The sequence below is a fragment of the Amphiura filiformis genome, chromosome 16 (genome assembly GCF_039555335.1).
Source record: "Amphiura filiformis chromosome 16, Afil_fr2py, whole genome shotgun sequence".
NCBI lineage: Eukaryota > Metazoa > Echinodermata > Ophiuroidea > Amphilepidida > Amphiuridae > Amphiura > Amphiura filiformis.
In genome coordinates, this window is record NC_092643.1 from 27989050 (window position 1) to 28008124 (window position 19075).

At 36.5% G+C, this 19075-nt stretch overlaps 1 protein-coding gene across 1 annotated transcript; it reads right to left on the reverse strand.

The window, feature by feature from the left end:
- LOC140172543 (uncharacterized) lies at positions 1-18878 on the reverse strand. Its single transcript, XM_072195688.1, has 8 exons — positions 18778-18878; positions 17737-17918; positions 6631-6814; positions 5046-5102; positions 4725-4908; positions 3562-4083; positions 498-589; positions 1-125 (listed from the first exon to the last, which is right to left on the reverse strand). Exons 3-8 carry the CDS (start codon positions 6806-6808, stop codon positions 1-3), a joined length of 1158 nt encoding a protein of 385 aa, XP_072051789.1. The 5' UTR covers positions 6809-6814; positions 17737-17918; positions 18778-18878.
- Between the last annotated feature and the right edge of the window lie 197 nt (positions 18879-19075).

Consider the following 19075-nt stretch of genomic DNA (forward strand, 5'->3'; position numbering starts at 1 on the left):
TTATGGTCCCTTTGGTTTTTTGATATTTTTCTTTTGGCACAATCGCCGACAAAAGAAATCTATTATCTCGATGAAAGATTGAAGACTGGCACCGAAAAAGAGTCCAAGAGCACCTCCCCAGTCACCTGTCAGGGAAGAGAAATGAAAATCAAATTACTGTTTTAAATCCCTATTCAGAAATATATATCTAGTACTTAGAGAGGATCAGTGCATTCCCTCGAATGAAAGGACAGTGTGTATGTGATTTGGGTGTACACATAGACCCTGGTTCAGATTTTGTGCACAATAATTATTGGTTAATTAATAGCCATTTTACATGTTGTATGGTACTTCCATTTTGGCAGAAGGTTCAATAGCCCTATTAACATCAAATCTCTCACCATTAACAAGATGTCATTCTCCAGCCTAGCAAATGTGTAGACATGGATTTAATTGGGTCTTTCTCGTTGTAGCTCGATTCAAAGAGTGCAATGTTATAATCATGATGTTATACTTACAGATAAATTGAAAAAGTTCGTATTCAGTTTGCTCTTTGATTTCTTCAACTTTCAGATCTCCAAAGAATATTTCGACATGGACCATGTTATCCCTATCAAGAGAACGGAAATCAAGAAATGGGATGTTAAGCATAATATAGCATATCACTTCTTTTCTGCTTGATTTGCTGTGTTGTTCATGATTATATTATTCCAAAGGTCCGTTGTTCGTTATCTTGAAGGTCCGCTATTCTGATTTACCCACAATTTCCGAATAAGCGGCTATTCTTACCGGAACCGACCGGATAGTTTTCTCTAGACCTCACTAAGTCGAGCACCTGAGCTAGTGCAATAACTTGCAGTAGGGCCTAACCATCGTGCAAATCAAATCAAAATAGCTGTATTTGGCAGAGATGCAGTACCACAGCGCTAATCATTATTCAGTATAGACTATGGAAGCATTTCATTTTTAACAGCACCCTTATGTGGTGGGAAAGGTCGTTGAACTTTTTCGCAGGGGTCAAGTTCAAAATTGATTTAATTAAAACACAAAAAAATGTGTTCTTCCAGTTATAAGGATCCAGAAAGAGTTTAATTTGGCCTATCTACGACGTACGGTTAAGGCGTAAAGATTTAATATTTCATTTTGGCTCCACTGGGGCAAATATAAAACATGCTCAGATTTTGTTGAAAATTATCTCAAATTATTTGTCTTTCCATGGTAAATTAAAAAAAATAGTTTGCGCTATATAGGATATTTCGTTACCTTGGTAACACATCAAAATATAACAACACCGTTGAGTCGCATTGAGTTCCATTGACCTTGACATTATTGCTCTGGTAGCTAGATAAGAAAGTACCTTATTTCTTGCAACAAGACAAATAATTTGAGATAATTTTTATAAATATCAAAGCAGATTTCATTTTCGCTCCGTGCGGGGCAACATTAGACTTGTGACGTCACAATGTTATTCTTTTGCCCATAACTGCATACAGGTTCAATGACCTCTGTCCACTAAATGGGGGGGGTACTAGATTAATCAACACTATAAGTACTATTAGTCTGCAAAATATGACAACTTTAACATGATATCAAGTTGCAAATGGATTTTGATCAAACTTCTCAGTAGGGAGAGCGTGGCCTAATGGTTAGGGTACTCGCCTCTAGTGCATGAGTTCGCGGATTCAATTCCCGGCGGTGAGGATTTGCTGCGATATTGACTTGGGGGAAAATGCCTGAAATTAATTGGCAACCTCTGTACATTAAATTGACACGTCTGCTTTCCCCCATGGTTCAATTAGAATTGGGTAACTGAAACATGAAAGTACTTCCTCCTTCGAAGGAGACGTTAAGCCGTAGGTTGTTTGATGTATATTGAATTGGCTTCATTATTAAGTAAATGCAAACTATAGATGGCGCTATTTATCCTAAATCATATTTCTTTATTTACAAGGGGTAGGTGATTAATACTGCATTTAAAACACCTGGAATAGGTAAAACAAGCAATAAGGAAATTTTACAAACATATTTGATCAAACAATAAAAGGAATTATTTGTATTAAAAGCTTGAAAGAGTAATTTCCAGTAACTAAATAGCGCCACCTATTTTGTCATTAATAGATAGATTTTATATCCGAAAAAGCTTCAAAAATGCTATAAAAGTGAATAATATTTTGTAAAAGAGGGGAAATTAAACTTGCGAATGACTCAAAAGCATATGTGTGTGTTAGCATGATATAACCTTTAGCTGTTTAAGCCTAAAATTCGGTTGCACATGATGTTTTGTTTGAAAAATTAATAAATGACCCCATCAAACAACCGTGAGTTCCCATGTACAGAGAGCCATACATGTACATATATCGCAGCCAGTTTCAAAACAAGTATGGTGTTAACCCCTGACTGTTCCCAACCCTTCCCGGTGTCCTAATGGACCCCAATGGAAATAAGCTTCAATAGAGGGTTTCTTGGGTTATCCAGCGATGTTGAAAACCAAACAAATCAAATCAAAATCATACATAGGGGGCTGTATGTGGATTTACCTGATGTACAAGTTATGCGAGGCAGAAGAAAAATATTTATCGCATTCTCTCCGGGGGCCGGGGGCATTCTCTGGTGAACTTCGATAGGAAAATTTGACACTTTTTGATTTCCACAACGATTTTGTTTATGTTCATTTTTGATCGTAAAGAGCACTATCGACACCAGGGACCGGTTTCTAATTTTTATTTTTGTTGCTGGTATTGGTAACAAAGTTATCTGTGCTATATATCTTTGCAAAACACGATGAAACTCCGAGAATTAATTTGAAAAGAAAGAATATTTGAAAAGTTAACTACAACAAACACATGTGTAACATTTGTATTGAAGTTTGTCATGTTTGTTATTTTATAGATAGATAGATAGATAGATAGACAGATTTATTATTATCTTTTCACTCATTACATGATACAAGAATAGTACATAAGAATAATACATTATAAAGATATAAATAATAATACATATATAATAAACTATGGAAATGCATAATACAACGATAAGTGAATGAATTACAGTTGAGGCCCAAAGGCCTGTAGCTCTGTAACCCTTGATACAGGTATATGGCATTTATTTGACATGACAGCAGGTTGGTAGACCACAAAAATGCCGAGTCCAACCAACCAGCTGTCATGTCTATCAATGACATATCCTATGTTAACATTTAAGGAAAAACAAAGAAAAAACAAAAATGCACATATCAAAAACTAATTATTGAAAGTAAATTAATGAAATTAGTGAACAAAAAATGGGTGAGGTACACATGAATGAAATACTGTAAACAATTAGGAATAGTTTTGCATAAGATGTTGTTTATACTTTTTCCGGAATTGCTTCACTGATAACGAGCACTTGATATCAGAATCAATATCATTCCAAAGCTTTATATATACCTGCATATTTAATAGATTTCTCACAAAAGACTTTCTTGACTCGAGGTAAGATGAGATTCTATTATCTACATGTAGTGTTTATAACGTGAATTTCAGAGTGCTTTGTAAAAAGGTCGTCAAAAACATTTGGTAATAAGCAATTTGTATGTGGACTTACCTTAAATATTGAGTGATCAAACTTCTGAGATCTGTACTTTCAATTATTTTTCTTCCAGTTGTGAGTAACATCTCGTAAGTAATTTGGGACACTTCTTGAAAGGTATTATTAAATACGCTTTCAATGTTGTATTCTTCATATACATTATCAACAAACTGTACAAAGGACACATTTTGCGCTTTGGAATGATACTCGTGCTTAAGAGATTCTCCAAAGCGTAGCTTAAACTGTTTGCCATACCACTCCATATATGTTTTGGAAAGTGTTCCAATGTAGGATGTGGAGTTAAATTTTACACCGTTCATTTTTTCGTCTTGCACCTGCTTTGTTGCGTATGTAGCCAACTCAAGAAATAGGTCATATTGCATAGAAAGAAATGTATTTTGAAGGTCATCAGTCGAATAAAGCCACCTGGGATACGATTCGTGGAGTCTTTCACCCTCCTTGTTGATTGCGTTGCCTAACAACAGCGAAAATGATCTGGACATTGATGCAATCACGAAGTCCATAAAAGCAGTACCCCTGTAAGAGTTACAAATTGAATATATGAATACAAAACCCACCCAAGTCCATACTTTGGCCAAATTGAGTTAAGCATGGAAAATTGTTGCTATACATAGGCCTGTCATATGTATAAAAGAACAACTCAAATTCATCCTCTATGTCTATTGAGCATGTGAAAAATAGCATGTATGAAAGAACCACCGATGTCCAGGATTTTAGTCTTGAAACACAATGATTGAAATCCAGTATGTATAAAAGTCCACTTGTAACACATTCATTGCTGGAGAGTGACTTTTAAAAAAATGGGTTCAATCAAGGAAAGTGTGTGGTTTATATTACATGGCAGTATGTTTATCAACATTATACATACCTGTTTGCTTTATTTTGTATTATCTTAGCAGTGGTAATCTAATTCCAACATTGTTGTCTTTGTATTATGATAAAACACACCCAAGTCCAGCATTTAAAATGAACCCCCACGAAGTCCCTGAAACGCTAATCGTCAGGAAGGAATTAAAATGATACAAAGGTTTTTTTTTTCTCAAAATCACTTCCCATGGACTTGGGTGGGTTTTGAATTCATGTATTTAATTAAATATGAGATGAGTATATGAGATATTTATGACAGGTATGATAAACGCACTTTCACTGTTACTTACATTATTTTCTCTTTTAAAGCCATTTTGAAATATTCTCTATCGGAGAGTCTCCATGATGAAAGCATAGTTGTTGCGACACTGTATGAAGGGAAAGTAGATTGTGATGCTGTCGTCGAATATACGGTCTGTTGACAAGATTCCTCGCAATGATGACAAACAGTGTTTTTGATTCCATTGAATTCATCTGGAGATGGAAAACAAACGCAATGTGCTTGTCGGTTATTTTAATCTATAATACGTGTTAATTGTAGAACGTTTTAGTTGATCTTTATTTGAAGCACTTTGTATTTTTTTTTTTTTAAAGCCATGACTGCTACGCACCTCTCTTGGTATAGAAACACTCTATCAGATCTCTAGGGCTACAGAAGGGGGAACTTCCTTAAAAACAAAAAGGAAACATGGTTATTACAAAGTCATGTAACTGCACAATAGGGTGTGGTGAAAATACTTGTTTTCTCGGATCGACTAGAAACTCTCGAGGGTACATACTACTATGGCGCCGAAACATCAGTAAGATCGTAGCATGTTTCGAGCAAACAGTAGATTTTCACAAAATCCATACTTATTTGATATATCTTACTGTATAACTCTATAATAGAGAAATCAGTATGAACAACATGGGAAAAGTAGGCATTCAGATGACATCTTAAACACTTTGGGTAGTCTGTTAGGACCCTCAAAATCCCCCCAAAAAATACTCAGTCAAAATTCACAATGCTGGTCTTGTTGTCAATACATGAGATATGATTTGAGAGCACTTCTGACTTGACCAGGGGTTAAAAGATCATGTGACGTCTGATTTGCAGTAATTTTCAAAACATGGCTAGCCGAAAATCATAAATAATTTATTTTTGGCAATGATGCAGTTCATATCTGTGCAACAATACCAAAAATTGTGGAATTTGACTGAGTAGCCCAAGTAAGATATGTATATTATAGTGGCAAGGACTACAACTACTGTACTGAAAATTCAGCAACTCAAAGCAAGTAGTTATTGATTTATTGATCAAATACTGGTTTTCCCTCATTTTTGACTGTAACTCCACAAATGTTGTCTGTACTGAAATAAAATTTCCAGTGCAGTAGTTGTAGTCCTTGCCCCTATAATATACATATCTTACTTGTCCCCAGTGCGCTATAATTTTTGAGAAAAATGCAAAAATAGGCACAAAAGTCAAATTTTGGGGCCCACAGGCGTCTACATTTGAAAAATTGCATTGTATTTACAATCCGAACAAGCACTCAGAACGCTACTGACCATCCCCTATTGTTATGCATATTCGTGCTAAAAGTGGATCGATATATGTTGAAATCAACAGATATGCACCTTTTTGCTTTGAAATTAATTATCTCGGTCAAATAAAAATTTTTTTTTTCCAGTAATGTAGATAAAAACATAGTGCTTGGATATACCTTTTCTTTTAAAAAAACTCACCGTGTTAAAATTAGGCATAAAATTGGGTCCTTTACGATAAGATTTTTGATTTTTACACACCTGAATTTCGCCTATGAGTTTTTTGTTTGTTTTAAATTGTTAACGTTTCAAAATAATATAGTTCGCTAAAGACTTTTTTCCAACTCTATAAGGCACATCGTGTGGGTCTATATAGAATCCTTGTTTCATCAGAATATCCGTTTCGATTTCACCATTTTTCACTTGCAACTGCCAAAATTTCCAACTCATTACTTCATTTCGAGTACAACCAGCAGAGAAATAATCGATATTTCTATTGTTGCATGCAGAATTTTGCATCCATGATGATTCTGGAAAAAAAATGGCAGTCGGAAGTGAAAAATGGTGAAACCAAAGCCAAAATTCTGACAAAACCATATAGCCCGGTATGATCTCACAGATGTGACCAAAATCACCAAACGCTAAAAGGTTTATATAGATGATTATACTTACCTGGCATGTAATACGTCCTACAGCTACAGTTGTCGACTATGAAGTCTGTTTCACATTCTAGTAAGCATTTAGACTTGGTATAATCGCCTCCTAGATACTTGAGTTGCTGTTCTACATCTTTTGACTTCGTATCGCCTTTTACATCTTTTACACAAGTCCCGTATGGGGATGGTAACATGTCCAACTATGGAAAGATGTATATTTTTAACGTAATGTCAGAGGTTGAGGGAGCCTCATGAGTTCTCATGTGAAAGGGAAAAAAGAGAAAGGGAAGAGAGGAAAAGGGAGGGGGAGAGAAAGAGAGGATGGAGAAAGGAGCCATTTCCCTCCATGACCATGGCTAGGCGAAATGGGAAGCTCCCCTTCCGCCCTTCGGACATTTTATCTTTCACCCCTGTGGCATGCTGAACTTTACGCGGTTTTAACGGGTTTTTTGTTGTTGGTATTTTGGGCCCATTTCCTGCCCATTTTCCCCATGACAGTCACCTTGCCTCCCCTACCTTTTCTCTCAACCTCTTTGGACAAATCCTGCCTACGCCACTGTCCTGTGCCGGTAAATTAATCAATATAAACAAGTTTAATTTCAGTCCGATATCTATTCAGAATACACAGCTTTTGGTTTCATCGCATTTTATATCCAAAAACTACATACTATAACACCTCTCTCTGAAATAGTATACAAATTATGAACCAACAATAACCAATATTCGATAATTATCAGTAATTGGTATCATTACGGCTTTTAATGAAACATTTTCCATTTTTCAGACATGGGCACCTCGATATTCATATAATTTTCATTGTGCGTATATCATGCGATGCCGATGCGACTGAAACTTTGCATATTAACCGGGACTTTGCAAATACCGGGTGTCCCAAAAAGAATAACATTCTGACGTCATATGTCTAATTTTGTCCTCGCAGGGGGCTAAAATGAAATTTGCTTTGATTTTGATGAAAATGATCTCAACGTATTTGCCCTGTTGCAAGCAATTTAGAAAAGAATAAAGAGGATTTTTTTTCGAAATGGACCATGAAAAGTCCATATTGTTTCATAGAAAATCAAAAAAAAAAAAAAATCTAGAAATTTGCAATTTATTTTGATGCTTTAATTGAATGAGAAATTGTTGTTTAAAAAGGACAGACTTGTTGCAGTCTAAAAAGTTTTTTTATTGAATTATCAGTATTGTAACATGGTAGACTTGGAACAAATCTTAATTAATTTTTATTCTAAGAAAAAAACATAGATAGTAAAAGTAAGCAATAAAATGAGCAGAAATTTGCATAAATTTGGATTGGTAATGATTAGTAATATTAAATCCTACAAGTGTATCACAGATGGCAGATATCAAAAATTGTTTAAATGATTTTAAACAGCATTTTTATAGAGAAAACTGGCATCACTTTCAGTGATGTGCGCCCTTATGTTAACTCGCTCATGCGATATGGACGATGGTGGAATTCAGCACCTTTGAAGAACTAGCGTTTGAACTTGAAAATCAATGTACTATGAAAGCCGAATAGATTTCATTATGGAATTTGAATGTCTGTGATACTAGTGATGTGAGTAATTATGATTGTGTGTATTGGGGGGTACATAGACCTGTCCCACCTGTATGTTCAGTAAGCTTATAGATTTCATGCACGTGAAAATGCAATGCTGTTGTTAATGCACTTGTCAATAGAAACCCTGACCCTGTGATACTAGTGATGTGAGTAATTATGATTGTGTGTATGGGGGGATACATACACCTGTATGTTCAGTATTTAAGCTTATAGATTTCATGCACGTGAAAATGCAAGGCTGTTGATAATGCACTTGTCGATTGAAACCCTGACCCTGTGATACTAGTGACGTGAGTAATTATGATTGTAGGGGGGTGCATAGGCCCGCATGTTCAGTAGTTAAGCTTATAGATTTCATGCACGTGAAAATGAAGACTGTTGATAATGCACTTGTCAATTGAAACCCTGACCCTGTGATACTAGTGACGTGAGTAATTATGATTGTAGGGGGGTGCATAGGCCCGTATGTTCAGTAGTTAAGCTTATAGATTTCATGCACGTGAAAATGAAGACTGTTGATAATGCACTTGTCAATTGAAACCCTGAGTCCCTGACACATTCCAACCCCTGCCTGCAGTGCAGAGTACCCGAAAAAAATAGCCGGGCAGTTTATAACAGACAGGCATTGACACAAAATTTGTCCCTGTAGGGCCGGCCATGTGTTGTTTCCCGTCTGTCCGGGACTTGGCCGGGAGTTTTAACATTTTGAAATTTAGCCCTGAGTATAAGTCCCAGCCACCCCTCCCCTGGTGCCCTGGCCATAAGGGGGGGCTGAAATTCCAGCTGCATATAGCCATATCTTTGATAACATGGACAAGTATAGTGATGATGTACATTATACAAATGATGAGATATCCTCTAAATAGGCACAATTTCACGGCTTTACCAGACGCGTAATGTTGCGAGTAAATTAAACGCCATTTTGTGCGTAGGACGTTGCAACTAAAAAAACTGCGATAATTTAAAATGACTGCAATTTGCAATGAAAAGCAAACCACCAAAAATTTCTCATTTGTAGATGTACACACATTGGTATGCATATAGCCTCTGGCATTGGCCAATTTGTCCTTGTACTATGCATACCGAGTTTTATCGGCTAAATACGCACAGTTATGCCGTTTGAAATGACGCATCAATTATTTGTAATTTGTGACGCATCGTGAAATGGCGAACACATCCAACGAACCATTGATTAGCAAAAAGCCTGCATTTAATTTAAACAAAATATAATTTAATTTTTCCCAGATGTTCATTTAATTTTTGTGCATTAGCATTCTATTCAGTAGGCAAATTTCCCAATACTACAATGTACTACAGTACACACATAACCTATGATTCTGCATGGGCATAGATGCTTGTTATGTAACACCTTTTGTAATTTACACCCTTAATCCAAGGTTATGAATATGAAATGAGGGCTAGCTGTTTACATTGTCTGTTTGCATTGCAATGGACCTGTGATTTTGCACAATGGATCTTGTTATTGCATGCTAAAAATATCCCATGTTGTCTAAATGGAAGAATGTTTTATAAATGGGGGGGTGCCCTAAAATTACACCCACAATCATACCCCTAATCTAACCATCGCAATAACCCTTTAAATCCTATATGTACCTCTACCGTATAGCCGTCCCTAATTCTAAACCCTAACCTAATTTTGAAGTCGACGCCCGACGTCGCGAAATGACAACCGCGTACGTCTAGAATAGCGTCGAAAGCGAGACGCGTCCAGCAAAAATCACGAAACACGTATAACTCCCATCGTTCCGCTTCCGCGGCGCCGTGCGCGCGTCGATAGACGACGACGACGTCGTCGTCGTCGATAAACTTGAACTCTATGTCCGAACCCCAACACAAAATACAAAAATATTTTTTAAAAAATCATCAAAATATATTGCATGTGCAATTCCTATTTTTTTTTTTTTTTTTTTTTAACTTTTAACTTAAAAATGAACTTTTTCCTGGTCCACTTTGAAAAGAATCATGTTCATGCAGTGCACTGATCCATGGTATAATATTATACCAGCATCCATGGTATAATATTATACCAACACCCATGCATAGCATGTGTGCACTGATGCTGGTATAATATTATACAGCATCCATGGTATAATATTATACCAGCAATACAGCATATACTATGATACAGTGCACTGATCCATGGTATAATATTATACCAGCATCCATGGTATAATATTATACCAGCAATACAGCATATACTTAGATGCAGTGCACTGATCCATGGTATAATATTATACCAGCATCCATGGTATAATATTATACCAACACCCATGCATAGCATGTGTGCACTGATGCTGGTATAATATTATACAGCATCCATGGTATAATATTATACCAGCAATACAGCATATACTATGATGCAGTGCACTGATCCATGGTATAATATTATACCAGCATCCATGGTATAATATTATACCAGCAATACAGCATATACTTACAAGAGGATTTTTTTTAGAAATGAAAAATAAAAAGTCCATATTGTTTCATAGAAAATCAAAAAAAAAAAAAAAAAATCTAGAAATTTGCAATTTATTTTGATGCTTTAATTGAATGAGAAATTGTTGTTTAAAAAGGACAGACTTGTTGCAGTCTAAAAAGTTTTTTTTTATTGAATTATCAGTATTGTAACATGGTAGACTTGGAACAAATCTTAATTAATTTTTATTCTAAGAAAAAAACATAGATAGTAAAAGTAAGCAATAAAATGAGCAGAAATTTGCATAAATTTGGATTGGTAATGATTAGTAATATTAAATCCTACAAGTGTATCACAGATGGCAGATATCAAAAATTGTTTAAATGATTTTAAACAGCATTTTTATAGAGAAAACTGGCATCACTTTCAGTGATGTGCGCCCTTATGTTAACTCGCTCATGCGATATGGACGATGGTGGAATTCAGCACCTTTGAAGAACTAGCGTTTGAACTTGAAAATCAATGTACTATGAAAGCCGAATAGATTTCATTATGGAATTTGAATGTCTGTGATACTAGTGATGTGAGTAATTATGATTGTGTGTATTGGGGGTACATAGACCTGTCCCACCTGTATGTTCAGTAAGCTTATAGATTTCATGCACGTGAAAATGCAATGCTGTTGTTAATGCACTTGTCAATAGAAACCCTGACCCTGTGATACTAGTGATGTGAGTAATTATGATTGTGTGTATGGGGGGGATACATACACCTGTATGTTCAGTATTTAAGCTTATAGATTTCATGCACGTGAAAATGCAAGGCTGTTGATAATGCACTTGTCGATTGAAACCCTGACCCTGTGATACTAGTGACGTGAGTAATTATGATTGTAGGGGGGGTGCATAGGCCCGCATGTTCAGTAGTTAAGCTTATAGATTTCATGCACGTGAAAATGAAGACTGTTGATAATGCACTTGTCAATTGAAACCCTGACCCTGTGATACTAGTGACGTGAGTAATTATGATTGTAGGGGGGTGCATAGGCCCGTATGTTCAGTAGTTAAGCTTATAGATTTCATGCACGTGAAAATGAAGACTGTTGATAATGCACTTGTCAATTGAAACCCTGAGTCCCTGACACATTCCAACCCCTGCCTGCAGTGCAGAGTACCCGAAAAAAATAGCCGGGCAGTTTATAACAGACAGGCATTGACACAAAATTTGTCCCTGTAGGGCCGGCCATGTGTTGTTTCCCGTCTGTCCGGGACTTGGCCGGGAGTTTTAACATTTTGAAATTTAGCCCTGGTATAAGTCCCAGCCACCCCTCCCCTGGTGCCCTGGCCATAAGGGGGGGGCTGAAATTCACAGCTGCATATAGCCATATCTTTGATAACATGGACAAGTATAGTGATGATGTACATTATACAAATGATGAGATATCCTCTAAATAGGCACAATTTCACGGCTTTACCAGACGCGTAATGTTGCGAGTAAATTAAACGCCATTTTGTGCGTAGGACGTTGCAATTAAAAAAACTGCGATAATTTAAAATGACTGCAATTTGCAATGAAAAGCAAACCACCAACAATTTCTCATTTGTAGATGTACACACATTGGTATGCATATAGCCTCTGGCATTGGCCAATTTGTCCTTGTACTATGCATACCGAGTTTTATCGGCTAAATACGCACAGTTATGCCGTTTGAAATGACGCATCAATTATTTGTAATTTGTGACGCATCGTGAAATGGCGAACACATCCAACGAACCATTGATTAGCAAAAAGCCTGCATTTAATTTAAACAAAATATAATTTAATTTTTCCCAGATGTTCATTTAATTTTTGTGCATTAGCATTCTATTCAGTAGGCAAATTTCCCAATACTACAATGTACTACAGTACACACATAACCTATGATTCTGCATGGGCATAGATGCTTGTTATGTAACACCTTTTGTAATTTACACCCTTAATCCAAGGTTATGAATATGAAATGAGGGCTAGCTGTTTACATTGTCTGTTTGCATTGCAATGGACCTGTGATTTTGCACAATGGATCTTGTTATTGCATGCTAAAAATATCCCATGTTGTCTAAATGGAAGAATGTTTTATAAATGGGGGTGCCCTAAAATTACACCCACAATCATACCCCTAATCTAACCATCGCAATAACCCTTTAAATCCTATATGTACCTCTACCGTATAGCCGTCCCTAATTCTAAACCCTAACCTAATTTTGAAGTCGACGCCCGACGTCGCGAAATGACAACCGCGTACGTCTAGAATAGCGTCGAAAGCGAGACGCGTCCAGCAAAAATCACGAAACACGTATAACTCCCATCGTTCCGCTTCCGCGGCGCCGTGCGCGCGTCGATGAACGACGACGACGTCGTCGTCGATAAACTTGAACTCTATGTCCGAACCCCAACACAAAATACAAAAATATTTTTAAAAATCATCAAAATATATTGCATGTGCAATTCCTATTTTTTTTTTTTTTTTTTTAACTTTTAACTTAAAAATGAACTTTTTCCTGGTCCACTTTGAAAAGAATCATGTTCATGCAGTGCACTGATCCATGGTATAATATTATACCAGCATCCATGGTATAATATTATACCAACACCCATGCATAGCATGTGTGCACTGATGCTGGTATAATATTATACAGCATCCATGGTATAATATTATACCAGCAATACAGCATATACTATGATGCAGTGCACTGATCCATGGTATAATATTATACCAGCATCCATGGTATAATATTATACCAGCAATACAGCATATACTTAGATGCAGTGCACTGATCCATGGTATAATATTATACCAGCATCCATGGTATAATATTATACCAACACCCATGCATAGCATGTGTGCACTGATGCTGGTATAATATTATACAGCATCCATGGTATAATATTATACCAGCAATACAGCATATACTATGATGCAGTGCACTGATCCATGGTATAATATTATACCAGCATCCATGGTATAATATTATACCAGCAATACAGCATATACTTAGATGCAGTGCACTGATCCATGGTATAATATTATACCAGCATCCATGGTATAATATTATACCAACACCCATGCATAGCATGTGTGCACTGATGCTGGTATAATATTATACAGCATCCATGGTATAATATTATACCAGCAATACAGCATATACTATGATGCAGTGCACTGATCCATGGTATAATATTATACCAGCATCCATGGTATAATATTATACCAGCAATACAGCATATACGCAGTGCACTGATCCATGGTATAATATTATACCAGCATCCATGGTATAATATTATACCAACACCCATGCATAGCATGTGTGCACTGATGCTGGTATAATATTATACAGCATCCATGGTATAATATTATACCAGCAATACAGCATATACTATGATGCAGTGCACTGATCCATGGTATAATATTATACCAGCATCCATGGTATAATATTATACCAGCAATACAGCATATACTTAGATGCAGTGCACTGATCCATGGTATAATATTATACCAGCATCCATGGTATAATATTATACCAACACCCATGCATAGCATGTGTGCACTGATGCTGGTATAATATTATACAGCATCCATGGTATAATATTATACCAGCAATACAGCATATACTATGATGCAGTGCACTGATCCATGGTATAATATTATACCAGCATCCATGGTATAATATTATACCAGCAATACAGCATATACGCAGTGCACTGATCCATGGTATAATATTATACCAGCATCCATGGTATAATATTATACCAACACCCATGCATAGCATGTGTGCACTGATGCTGGTATAATATTATACAGCATCCATGGTATAATATTATACCAGCAATACAGCATATACTATGATGCAGTGCACTGATCCATGGTATAATATTATACCAGCATCCATGGTATAATATTATACCAGCAATACAGCATATACTTAGATGCAGTGCACTGATCCATGGTATAATATTATACCAGCATCCATGGTATAATATTATACCAACACCCATTCATAGCATTTTTTCATTGATGCTGGTATAATATTATACAGCATCCATGGTATAATATTATACCAGCAATACAGCATATACTATGATGCAGTGCACTGATCCATGGTATAATATTATACCAGCATCCATGGTATAATATTATACCAGCAATACAGCATATACTTACAAGAGGATTTTTTTTCGAAATGGACCATGAAAAGTCCATATTGTTTCATAGAAAATCAAAAAAAAAAAAAATCTAGAAATTTGCAATTTATTTTGATGCTTTAATTGAATGAGAAATTGTTGTTTAAAAAGGACAGACTTGTTGCAGTCTAAAAAGTTTTTTTTATTGAATTATCAGTATTGTAACATGGTAGACTTGGAACAAATCTTAATTAATTTTTATTCTAAGAAAAAAACATAGATAGTAAAAGTAAGCAATAAAATGAGCAGAAATTTGCATAAATTTGGATTGGTAATGATTAGTAATATTAAATCCTACAAGTGTATCACAGATGGCAGATATCAAAAATTGTTTAAATGATTTTAAACAGCATTTTTTTTTTGATTTTCTGGCATCACTTTCAGTGATGTGCGCCCTTATGTTAACTCGCTCATGCGATATGGACGATGGTGGAATTCAGCACCTTTGAAGAACTAGCGTTTGAACTTGAAAATCAATGTACTATGAAAGCCGAATAGATTTCATTATGGAATTTGAATGTCTGTGATACTAGTGATGTGAGTAATTATGATTGTGTGTATTGGGGGGGGGTGTACATAGACCTGTATGTTCAGTAAGCTTATAGATTTCATGCACGTGAAAATGCAATGCTGTTGTTAATGCACTTGTCAATAGAAACCCTGACCCTGTGATACTAGTGATGTGAGTAATTATGATTGTGTGTATGGGGGGGGGGATACATACACCTGTATGTTCAGTATTTAAGCTTATAGATTTCATGCACGTGAAAATGCAAGGCTGTTGATAATGCACTTGTCGATTGAAACCCTGACCCTGTGATACTAGTGACGTGAGTAATTATGATTGTAGGGGGGTGCATAGGCCCGTATGTTCAGTAGTTAAGCTTATAGATTTCATGCACGTGAAAATGAAGACTGTTGATAATGCACTTGTCAATTGAAACCCTGACCCTGTGATACTAGTGACGTGAGTAATTATGTTTGGGGGGGGGGTGCATAGGCCCGTATGTTCAGTAGTTAAGCTTATAGATTTCATGCACGTGAAAATGAAGACTGTTGATAATGCACTTGTCAATTGAAACCCTGAGTCCCTGACACATTCCAACCCCTGCCTGCAGTGCAGAGTACCCGAAAAAAATAGCCGGGCAGTTTATAACAGACAGGCATTGACACAAAATTTGTCCCTGTAGGGCCGGCCATGTGTTGTTTCCCGTCTGTCCGGGACTTGGCCGGGAGTTTTAACATTTTTGAAATTTAGCCTTGGTATAAGTCCCAGCCACCCCTCCCCCTGGTGCCCTGGCCATAAGGGGGGCTGGAAATTCACAACTGCATATAGCCATATCTTTGATAACATGGACAAGTATAGTGATGATGTACATTATACAAATGATGAGATATCCTCTAAATAGGCACAATTTCACGGCTTTACCAGACGCGTAATGTTGCGAGTAAATTAAACGCCATTTTGTGCGTAGGACGTTGCAATTAAAAAACTGCGATAATTTAAAATGACTGCAATTTGCAATGAAAAGCAAACCACCAACAATTTCTCATTTGTAGATGTACACACATTGGTATGCATATAGCCTCTGGCATTGGCCAATTTGTCCTTGTACTATGCATACCGAGTTTTATCGGCTAAATACGCACAGTTATGCCGTTTGAAATGACGCATCAATTATTTGTAATTTGTGACGCATCGTGAAATGGCGAACACATCCAACGAACCATTGATTAGCAAAAAGCCTGCATTTAATTTAAACAAAATATAATTTAATTTTTCCCAGATGTTCATTTAATTTTTGTGCATTAGCATTCTATTCAGTAGGCAAATTTCCCAATACTACAATGTACTACAGTACACACATAACCTATGATTCTGCATGGGCATAGATGCTTGTTATGTAACACCTTTTGTAATTTACACCCTTAATCCAAGGTTATGAATATGAAATGAGGGCTAGCTGTTTACATTGTCTGTTTGCATTGCAATGGACCTGTGATTTTGCACAATGGATCTTGTTATTGCATGCTAAAAATATCCCATGTTGTCTAAATGGAAGAATGTTTTATAAATGGGGGTGCCCTAAAATTACACCCACAATCATACCCCTAATCTAACCATCGCAATAACCCTTTAAATCCTATATGTACCTCTACCGTATAGCCGTCCCTAATTCTAAACCCTAACCTAATTTTGAAGTCGACGCCCGACGTCGCGAAATGACAACCGCGTACGTCTAGAATAGCGTCGAAAGCGAGACGCGTCCAGCAAAAATCACGAAACACGTATAACTCCCATCGTTCCGCTTCCGCGGCGCCGTGCGCGCGTCGATAGACGACGACGTCGTCGTCGTCGATAAACTTGAACTCTATGTCCGAACCCCAACACAAAATACAAAAATATTTTTAAAAATCATCAAAATATATTGCATGTGCAATTCCTATTTTTTTTTTTTTTTTTTTTTTTTTAACTTTTAACTTAAAAAATGAACTTTTTCCTGGTCCACTTTGAAAAAGAATCATGTTAATAGTTTGAAATAGGTTGCTTTCTTATCCAGGTAGCCCAACAATAATAATTATGGTCAAGGTCAAATGGAATCTGTTTCCTATTTTGATGTGTTACCAAGGTAAAGAAACATCCTACATAGCGCAAACTATCCTCTAATATTGGGGTGGCACTGCCTAGCAATATAATTTTTGGGGTGGCGCGCGACAACCCTGCCACACCAGACAAAATATAATTGTCTGGGACTGCCACCCGGTTCCGTTGGCTCATCAAAAGTCAAATATTCACCTCATGTTGTTAAGGAAGTTTACAAATAGGATTTAATTGTTAGAATCATAAACTTAAAATTACATTTTGAAAACAATACATTTACCTTTCTGGTTGCTATGCGTACCGCAGAATGTGTGCCAAGCTCCAATTCCAAACCAAAATCCTGCACATTTGGAAATTCATCTTTTGGATGGACTAGCACTTTAAAGCCAGCATTTTCTCGAGGTGCTGCCACGTGTAACGATTGTTCTGAATTAAGGACAACACTTAATCCTCGTGCCTTACCTACGTAGATAAAAATAAAGAATGACCGTTTTGGGCGACAGTTAAGATTTAGAGGTGACAGAAGTAAATGTGCAACATTACACCAAGCAATTATTGTGTCACATGCAATAAGTCAGCGATTTAATGAGGTTACTTATATAGTTTAGCTACGATAAAAATAACATTCATAGTAAAATGTAAAATATTAAGTAAGTAGGTAAAAAACAAAAATAAAAAACAGTTCAAGCTCACACTGTGCAGTTTGTCAGAAGTAATCTTGGAAAAATATCGAATTTCAGGATAATAATGAGAAAAATATGATCTATTATATGATACTAAAATCTCATCAACAATGAGAAAAATCGGGGAGGCGGGTGAGGCTGTCGATCGGTTTACGGACCTATAAGCCAAATAATGACGTAAAATGAAAGAAAACCACTTAACCCTTGCACGATGGGGGAGGTTATACCAAACCCCTCTAAGTACATTAATGCGCGTATTTACGCCTAAACGGCTGATCGTACCTCCATCATTTGCGCTCATTTTTGGGATAAAATTGGCCACCCGGCATCTTACCCGCAATTACTTTGTGATGCGGTGCTTTGCGCACTGCATCGTACTGCAGAATACAGTAATCGATATATTGGCACCGCACCGCAAATAAAGCAATTGTGGCGTAGCATGAATGGACCTTTAGTCTTTCACTCACATTGGGCATTACAATCATGCAAATAGTAGAAATTTGAGAAAAATTGAAGGCGTCGCTGTGGAGCAAACCACTCATTCTCATGCATTATAGCTTTAATTGCTTCAAGTTCTACATGTTCTAGCTTGCTAATAAAACAACAAGTGTCACCCGTGGTCTTATGTTAGAACATACCTGGTGTTTGCACTGGAAGTGATTGTTGAGATGAAATGGAATTGAATGTATAACACACACCATAATTAGTCACTGTTGTCGTGAAATTAGCTGGACCGCATGTTTTTTTTTGAACCGGCACCTTTAATAGAAGGTAATACAATAATAAAATTATGATTATGATGCTATTAATGAAATTATTTACGACACTGGCGATGGCGACGCCAACAATAATGATGATGATAATAATGATGATGATGACGATGATGATGATGATGATAATAATGAGTGCTTCAATAAACACTCGAACCATACCACA